The sequence below is a fragment of the Chiloscyllium plagiosum genome, chromosome 30 (assembly GCF_004010195.1).
Source record: "Chiloscyllium plagiosum isolate BGI_BamShark_2017 chromosome 30, ASM401019v2, whole genome shotgun sequence".
Classification (NCBI taxonomy): domain Eukaryota; kingdom Metazoa; phylum Chordata; class Chondrichthyes; order Orectolobiformes; family Hemiscylliidae; genus Chiloscyllium; species Chiloscyllium plagiosum.
Window position 1 is genome coordinate 47,189,142 of NC_057739.1, and position 10,000 is coordinate 47,199,141.

The 10,000-nt window shown below is 42.5% G+C and overlaps 1 protein-coding gene across 1 annotated transcript in view; it reads left to right on the plus strand.

Moving 5' to 3' along the window:
• Window positions 1–10,000, plus strand: part of adamtsl2 (ADAMTS-like 2) — a 251,356-nt gene that overhangs the window by 152,298 nt on the left and 89,058 nt on the right. The window contains exon 16 of the mRNA XM_043719728.1: window positions 2,785–2,911. Coding sequence (XP_043575663.1) covers window positions 2,785–2,911 — 127 coding nt within the window. The remainder of the gene's footprint in view (window positions 1–2,784; window positions 2,912–10,000) is intronic.

Genomic DNA, 10,000 nt, shown 5'->3' on the forward strand with positions numbered 1-10,000 from the left:
TATGGGATGGTTTGGTTCCTTTGTCTGGCATCGTGGCCGGCCCCTCATCAAACTTACTAAATTGCAGTTGCCTCAAGGAGGGGGAGGAGTTGATCCCAGACATCAGGAGGTATCAATTGAGTTCCCTGCTGTCCTTTGTCTGTGATTGGGTAGGTAACGATCCAAACTCAATATGGCTGGATATTGAGGCCTCCCAGGCAAAGTGCCCTCTTATTAACCTGTTGTTCATGGATAAGATGAGGACAGTTATGGACCACTGCCGGAACCCCATTGTCATTAGTATAGTCAGGGCATGGAGGGCGAAGCGTCAGAGTGAGGGTTGCTTATCCAAGACTTCGCCACTTACACCTATAGTTGCCATGCCAGGGTTCCGACCAGGAATGATGGACTCAGGGTTCAAACTATGGGCAGCGAGAGGAGTTCCGAGTTTGGGAGACTTGTTTGAGGTGGAGGTTATGATGTCTTTTGAGCAACTGAGCCTCAAATACAGGTTGCCCAGCAGAGACCTTTTCCGTTTTTTACAGGTTAGGGATTTCATCCAGAAGAAGACTACGCTTCTCACTAAGCCCTATAAGTCCGATACAGAGAGGTTGTTGCTACATTCCACAAGCACCCTTTCGGTTAGTGCCCTCTATTGCCTGCTAGGTGGCATGGCCTGGCAGGATATTAACCGGTTACGTGATGTCTGGGAGCAAGAGTTAGGAGTGGAGGTCTCTTCTGAAACGTGGGAGAACATATGGGAGAATAATCGAAAGATCTCAATCTGTAATAGGACATGCGCTACGCAGTTAAAAATTTTGCACAGGGCTCATCTGGCACCAGACCATCTGGCGAAGTTTTAAAAAGGGGCATCTTCAATGTGCCCCAAATGTAAAATAAGTGTAGGTACTCTTACCCATTGCTTCTGGACAGGCCACAGGCTCCGTGTTTACTGGAGTGCCGTGGCGGGAGAGATAGGGAGGGGATTGAGGACTGAAGTCAAAGTAGACCCGATATCTCTCCGCTTAGGTCTATCAAATTTACCATCTTTAGAAGGGCATGGGAAGAAACTACTTAATATTCTTGCATACTGTGCATGGAAGAATTTTGTGAAGAATTGGGTGTCTAAGAACCCACCAAGCTTGCTGGAATGTCAGAAATTAATTATGGACTATTTTACAAATATGGTGTACCACACAACAGACTATTTTTGTAAGATATGGCAGCCCTACTTGAGTTTTTTGGATATAGATTTGTCAGTTACCTTAACAAGGGCGTTTGTTTAACCATGATGGTTCGAATTGTCAAGCCCTGGGCCCTGGAGGGGGTCTCCTGAGTTAATACAGTTATATATACAATGCTCCTGTTCCTTTGTTTGGGAGCTTTGCATCGAGCATAGCTGTTCTGTATTTTGTGGGGTTTTTAAAATTTTTTTTTGCTTTTCTTTTTTTGGTGTTGCTTTACACAGTGTTAGGGTTTGTTTTGTATTATAGGGTAGGTTAGCAGTTAGTAGACTGTAGTATTGTAACTTGTGTTTTTTTTTCATTTTATAATACTGATATTTGTTATTGATTGTATTTTTCAATAATTTTATATGTTTGTAAAGTTAAAAAAATTTGCTAATAAATATATTTACAAAAAAAAAACTTAATTTATGCTTCATTTACCCTGAGGCTCAAGTTTTTCAATGTATTCTTCATTGTTTGTGAAATGCACACAATTATAATACCAATTCATCCAAGGTACTGCCATTCTCATTCTATCAAATCGACTCACCTTCATGTTCTCAGTATGGAAAATTCAAAAGTTGTGTCTACATGAAAAATGCAGACAGGGTCTTAGTTTCTAAGCTGCCTAAGTACCAATATACCTGGTCAGTTTCAGTAACATTCTTTATGAAGTCATCTTAGCTCAGTTGGGAGAATTCTTCCTGAGTCAGTAAAAATTGCTACAGACTTGATGAGAATAACATCTAACCTTATGTCTCAACTCGAACAAAGGATGGTCTCTCCAACAATGCAACATACTCTCAGTGTTGCACTGAAATATCAGACTATAGGATTCTGGATCATATGGCCTAACAGTATAGTGGAGGCAAGTTCAATCTTGGCTTTCAGCAGTGAAACTGAAGAAGAAATGTTTGCAATGCTCGGGGTGAAATGTGAGGGAATGAAATTAACTGAGTTGCTATTTCAAGAAGCTGGTATCTGTACAGGGTGTCAATAGGCCTCCTTTAGTGCTGCAGCCATTCAATGATCCAGGGTCAAAGGGTCTCTTCTGTGATGTTAGAGTTTACGACTAAGTCCATGCCAAAGAATTTTCAACAATGATGTTGATCATCCCTCCTAATATTGTGTGCTCTGCTTTCTTAAGTGAGATACCTTGGGATTTGTAACTGTATTTAAGGCATTAAAATTTGCATTGTTGTTAGGAAATCAGCAGGTAGTGCAGCAATGTGCATTTGGTATTTCCATTCAGTGGCAAAGCAAAGTAGTGACAAAATCTGTTGAAATCCATTTATAGTCAACTCTCCAGGGTAGGTTTTAGTCATGTCTCCATTGGCATGTAATCAAAGCATGCTGCAACTCAAAATATCTTGTGATCAGACGGCAAAATACTATCTTAATTAATTGCCAGATAACCAGAGGTGATAGTGTGACTATCTGCTGCCACTTGGGCTGAAGGGCCTGTTCTGTGCTGTACTGTTCTATGTTCTATAATTTTATAATCCATGGGATGGGATTAAAAGCAAAATGCAGTTACACGTAATATGTCCCTATTTGAACAATTGTTTACTATGTGCAGGAGTATCGACTTCTTATGCATTGTGTGTTCGTTATGACGGCATTGAAGTTGATGATTCATATTGTGATTCTGTGACTCGACCAGAACCAGTTCATGAATTTTGTGTTGGAAGAGAATGTCAACCAAGGTGAGTTATCAGTTTTTTTAATATATTATCCTTTCCCATGTTTGTGTTTAAGCAATTGATTTCTCAAACTGTGTTTAAACCTCCCGTGAATTGATTTGTGACAACCATTGGCCGCACATGGTATTAAAAGGAGTGTATCTGATGAGTGGATAAATAACTAGTGAACAGAAACAAAAGATTTTTTAGATTAATAGAATTTGGGTGGTCACTACATATCGGGTCAGCATAAAAACTTATCTTCGTTTCCCTTTTGTATAACTTGTTTTAGATATAAATGTAATGGGAACAATATTGAAATTTATTAATGGAAAATTAGACCGAATGTCTCACTGAAAATTGTTTTAATATAATGCCTTGTGTGTCTTCCTGCTGTCCCACTCCAATATAGAAGTTGTTGGTGAGCCTGCTCACAAAACCAATGGTTGCCACGCATCACTTTAACTTTTAGGAACAAAATTGATTGCTTTATAAGGCAAGACTTCTGTCCCTATCTCAAGATGGAGTTGTGTATGAGGGAACTGCCATCCAATCTGATTGGCTGTAGCTGTTTAGCTCTGCAGGATCAAGGAGGGGATCAAAACTGACATAACTACCACTAAAGATGTACTAATCCCAATTTCCTGCACTTGCCCCATATTCTTGAATGTTATGATATTTGAAGTGCTCATCTAAAGATTTTTTAATGTTTATAAGGTTTTCAGCCTCCACTACCTCCCCACGCATTGCATTCACAGATTCTCACCTGGTCAGGGAAGACTTGTTGGATTTTGCGAGTAATCCTACTTTCAATCCTGCTGACATACATGAATAGAATTCAGTCCATGGAATGCTTTAATACATATGGTTATTGATACAGAGGCAATAATATCGTTTAAAGGGTGCTGAATAAGGATTTCAAAGAAATTCTATAAATTAATGTTAATATTGACATATATGTTGCCAGAAAAAAGATATATCACAGCTTTTGATATTTTCAATGTACAAATGGGGTGTGGACTTTACTGGCTCGGCCAACATTTATTGCCCGTTCTAGTCGCCTTTGAGAAAGTGTTGATGAACTGCCTTCTTGACCCAGTGTTGTCCATGTGCCAAAGATAGCCCCACAGTACCACTAGGAACGGAATTTCAGGATTTTGACTCAACAACACTGGAGGAATGGTGATATATCACAAGTCGAGATGGTGGGTAGTTTGAAGGGCAACTTGCAGGTGTAAGTTTTTCCATGTATCTACTGCCCTTGTCCTTCCACATGGAAGTGTTTTGGGGCTTGGAAGGTGCTGTCTAAGGATCTTTGGTGAATTTCTGAAATACATCTTGCAGTTAGCACACACTGCTGCTAGTGAGCATCAGTGACAAAGGGAGTGGATGCTTGTGGTGATTATGCGAATCAAATAGGCTACCTTGTCCTGGATGGTGGCAGGCTTTTTTCAGTGTTGTTGGAGCTGCACCCATCCAGGCAAGTGGGGAATATTCCATTATATCTGACTTATACGACATAGATCTTGGATAGTGAAAGAAGTGAATTACTCGCTTCCTATTAGGAATTCTTATTCTCTGACCTGCTCTTGTAGCCACTGTGTCAAATCCAGTTGAATTCTAGTCAGTGGTAACTTCTATGATATTGATAGCGGGAATTCAATGATGATAAGCCATTGAATGTTAAGGGGTAGTAGTAACATTGCCTCTTACGGGAGATGTTCATTGTCTGGCAGTTGTGTGGCATGAATGTTACTTGGCACCTTTCAACACCAGTCTGGATATAGTCCGAGTCATGCTGTGTTTCAACATAGACTGCTTCAGTAGCTGAAGAGTTTAGATTAGATTTCCTACATTGTTGAAACAGGCCCTTCGGCCCAACAAGTCCACGCCGACCCTCCGAAGAATAACCACCCAGACCCATTCCCTCCGAATGATGCACCTAATGTAATGCGCAAATTAGCATGGCCAATTCAGTTGACCTGCATATCTTTGGACTCTGGGAGGAAACCCACACAGACACGGGGAGAATGTGCAAACTCCACACAGACAGTTGCCCAAGGCTGGAATCGAACCAGAGTCCCTAGCTCTGTGAGACAGCAGTGCTAACCACTGAGCCACCCTTGCTAACGGTGCTGAACATTGTGCAATCAGCAATGAACGTCCCCACTTCTGACCATTGATGGAACAGCTGAAGTTGGTTATGCCTAAGGCACTACCCATGCAGAGATGTCCTTTACCAGAGATAGCTGACCTCCAACAATCACAACCATCCTCCTCTGTGCAAAGTATGACAAGTGAGCCAGTGGAGAGCTTTCCTCCAACTCTCTTTGACTTCACCTTTTTGTTAGAATTCCTTGATGCCACACTCATTCAAATGCAGCGTTAATATCGAGGGCTCGTCTCATCATTGGAATTCAGCTGTTTTGACCATGTTTGAACCAAGCTATAATGACACCAGGAACTAAATGACTCTGGCAGAACCCAAACTGAACATCAGCAAGGAGGTTATTGCTGACCTTATGCTGCTTGATTGCGTTATTAATGATACCTTCCATACCGAGATCAAGAGTGGACTGAGGGAAAGTTACTTTGATGAGTTGGATTTGTCATACTTTTTATGTGCAGGTTATGCCTGGACAAGTTTCCACATTGTCGGGTGGATGCCGTAATTTAGCTGTACTGGAACAGTTTGGTTAGAGATGCTGCAAGTTCTGGAGCAGAAAATTTCAGTACTATTTTGGAAATTAATAGTGATAGGCAGAGAAATCAAGATCTAGAATTGAGCAGGGCCACAGTGATTGGAACTAAGAATATTAAAAAGACATTCCTTAAGGCCTTTTGCATTATTACACAGAGTTTTGCATTACAATGGATGAGTTAGTCTTGGGTCTAAATGGGTATGATATAGTGGGCATTACTGCAGGGTGACTAAAAATTTTGCATTTTTTTTAGAAAGGAAAGACAAAAAGGAAAATGAAGTGAGGTAGCACTGCTGATTAAAAAGGAAATTAATACAATTGTGATGAAGGACAATAGCTCTGGTGAGATACAGTCTGTACAAATTCAGCAATGAGCAGAAAATATTAGTAGTGGTTGTTATATAGAAGTAGTAGTATTGGGGAAGGCATTAAAAAGTTATAAAGGTGATGATGTGCAATTTCAATCTGCATGTAAATTAGGTATGTAACTCAGGACAGCACCATAGAGAAGGAATTCTTGTATCGGATCGTTTTATTGATTAATATGTTGAGGAACCAACTAGAGCAAAGGCCATCCATGACTGGGTATTGTGGAATGAGGAACGAATAATTGGTGATCTAGTTATGTGTGGGCCCTTTAGAGAAGTGTAACCAAGATCAGATAAAATGCTTCATTATGATAGAATAGAATCCTACGGTGTGGAAGCAGGCCATTCGGCCCATCAGGTCCACATCGACCCTCCAAAGAACATCCCACCCAAACTCAACCCCCACCTTATTCCCTGTAATCTTGCATTTTCCATGAATGATCCACCTAATCTACACAACACATCCCTGGCAATTTAGCATGGCCAATTTAGCTAATCTGGATGCCTTTAGACTGTAGGAGAAAACTGGAGCACCTGGAGGAAACCCACACAAAGGAAAATGTGCAAACTCCACACAGGTTGTTGCCCAAGGCTGGAATTGAACCTGGGTGAACCTGGCGCTGTGAGGTAGCAGTGCTTACCACCCGTGTTGCCCGAAGATGAAGAATAACGTTTGTTTCCGAGACTAGGATCCTGAATTTAAATAAAGGAAATTACGATAGTATATAGGGCGATAAATTGGAGATTGTTACTGAAAGGGATGGTAGTTGGTAGGCATCGGCAAATATTTAAAGAGCACATGGGTGAACTGCAAAAGTTATTCATCCCAGTCTGGCAAAAAATATAAAATGGAAAATATGGCCAGACCATGGCTAACAAGAGAAATTAGGAATAGTAGTAAACCCAAGGAAGTGGGGTGGGGAGCTGCTCAGGGAATAAGGATGAGAGTAAGTTTACATGGAACATATAAACCGATTGTTAAAAAACACTTGTGTAAAAAAAAGAAATTAGTAACGATAAATATAGTCTTACAGTCTGAAACAGGAGTTTATAATGAAGAACAAATAGGTGATGGACCAATTATATGCATACAGTTTTAATTGGTTCCTTAACACCCAGAAGACTGTCGCAGATCAGACATCTCATCCCATGGACTCCATGGTGTCGGCAATTTAGAATTTCATTGAAATGCACAGGACAGCTGACAGGTTTATTGGAGGCAGTAGGCGAACTAACTCAAATGTTGAAGGAACAAAAACAGAAATTGCAGGAAACAGAGGACATTATAAGTGCACATTGGTGGCATGGGTGAAACTTCATTATAAATATATTCCCACATTTGTAAATATACATTTACTGTTCATCATCAGCAATGTCTTCCTAGCTGCAACTACAAGAATTAAGGTACAGCCTCTAGCCACCACATATTCTCTTATGGCCCAAGGTGTGAAGTGAGCAGATCCAGCACCATGTAGAAGCTATGAGACCTTGGCAGGTGCTTGCTACTTTGGCCACAATACATTGCTTGTATGACACAAGTATTAATGGTACCATTTTCTGAGTACTTGGGGTCAAGGTTTGGACTTGACACAGGTTAATGCCTAAGATTTACATTCAGCATTTAGTGTCGACAGATATCTTTCAAATGTCTTGTAATGTCTCTGTTGAATGAGATTATCCTTTTTGAAGGGTCTGACATCACATGAAAGTGGAGCCCCCTTCCTTTCAGAATGAAACATTTAGCCTGCCCATTCTGAGTGTAGTGGCAACCATTTTCATTCCTATCATATTTTAGATTCCTGCATCAAGATGGAAAGAAAAGCGATCACTGTTCACACAGCAAGCCCCATGGCCATCCTCTGTCTTGTGGTAGCCTTGCTTATCTACCTCTTAAGCTTTGATATTAACCATGTTCCCACTCAACCCTTCACCTCCACTTTTTAGCCCCTGACCCTCGGGCATATTGAGTCATGCCAAACATAGTGTGCCTACACCCCATTGATGCTGACTGTTGATGACCACTTATCACACTTAGCCCCTCTCCCTTTCTTGTCTCTCTCCCAATTATATATTGAGTTGCCCTCTTCATAATTGTGATCCCCTCTTCATCCCAGCATGTTGCCTCACTGCTCATAGTTTAATTCCCTAACTTTGTTTCACAGGATAACCCCCCCCCCCACCAATGCTTTCACTTTTAGTGGTCGGACTCCCAAGATTGACAGTGGCTAACCCCTCGATCAACTTTGATAATTGAATGATGACTGACTAGATCCCTGACTCTTCAACTCTCCAGCTGACTTAGTACAACTTTCCAAGCATGTTGGTTGTGCTGGATTGATAGGCTGACAATGGCACACTCCCCAGATTGTAGAGGTATGATCCTCTAAACCTGACTGCCCTCAGCAGTCGCGTGATCATGCCGTAGCCCCTGGCTGATATTGGAGACTGCCCTTGATTTACTGTGCCAGGTCCCATGTCTGAAGATTGTCTTCAATGATTTTATATAAGATTACTTCCCTTAGACTTTTGAGACATGACCATTTGGTTGATACAGCCAGTTTTTGTCCATTGAGTGCAGGAGGGTTTCCTAACACAGTATGTAGACAGGCCAACAAGAGGCTAGGCCACATTGGATTTGGTACTGGGTAATGAACCAGGCCAGGTGTTAGATTTGGAGGTAGGTGAGCAATTTAGTGAGAGTGACCACAATTCAGTTACATTTACTTTAGCGGTGGAAAGGGATAGATATATAATGCAGGACAAGAGTTATAGCGGGGGGGGGAGGCAATTATGATGTGATTAGGCAAGATTTAAGATGTATAGGATAGGGAAGGAAACTGCAGGGGATGAGCATGATTGAAATGTGGAGCTTGTTTAAGGAACAGCTACTACGTGTCCTTGATAAGTATATATCTGTCAGGCAGGGAGGAAATGGTCAAGCGAGGGAGACTTGGTTTACTAAAGAAGTTGAATCTCTTGTCAAGAGGAAGAAGGAGACTTATGTAAAAATGAGACAGGAAGGCTCAGTTAGGGTGCTTGAGAATTACAAGTTAGCCAGGAAGGACCTAAAGAGAGAGCTAAGAAGAGCCATGAGGGGGCATGAGAAGTCGTTAGCAGATAGGATCAAGGAAAACCCTAAAGACTTCTATGGACAGAACGTCCCAGGTGCTCACCTTCCACCCTACCAACCTTCGCATAAACCAAATCATCTGCCGACATTTCCGCCAACTCCAAACAGACCTCACCACCATGATATATTTCCCTCCCCACCCCTTTCCGCCTTCCGCAAAGACCATTCCCTCCGTGACTACCTGGTCAGGTCCACGCTCCCCTACAACCCACCCTCCCATCCTGGCACTTTCCCCTGCCACCGCAGGAACTGTAAAACCTGCGCCCACACCTCCTCCCTCACCTCTATCCAAGGCCCTAAAGGAGCCTTCCACATCCATCAAAGTTTTACTTGCACATCCACTAATATCATTTATTGTATCCGTTGCTCCCCATGCGGTCTCCTCTACATTGGGCAGACTGGACGCCTCCTAGCAGAGCGCTTTAGGGAACATCTCCGAGACACCCGCACCAATCAACCAAACCGCCCCGTGGCCCAACATTTCAACTCCCCCTCCCACTCTACCGAGGACATGGAGGTCCTGGGCCTCCTCCACCGCCATTCCCTCACCACCAGACACCTCAGAACACTTCAACCCCAGGGCATCAACGTAGACTTTAACAGCTTCCTCATTTCCCCTTCCCCCACCTCACCCTAGTTTCTAACCTCCAGCAACACGATCCCCTGACTTGTCCGGACTTGTCCGACCTGCCCAGCTCCTTTTCCACCTATCCACTCCACCCTCTCCTCCCTGACCTATCACCTTCATCTCCTTCCCCACTGACCTATTGTACTCTATGCCACTCTCTCCCCACCCCCACCCTCCTCTAGCTTATCTCTCCACGCTTCAGGCTCTCTGCCTTTATTCCTGATGAAGGGCTTTTGCCCGAAACGTCGATTTTGCCTGTCCCCGGATGCTGCCTGAATTGCTGTG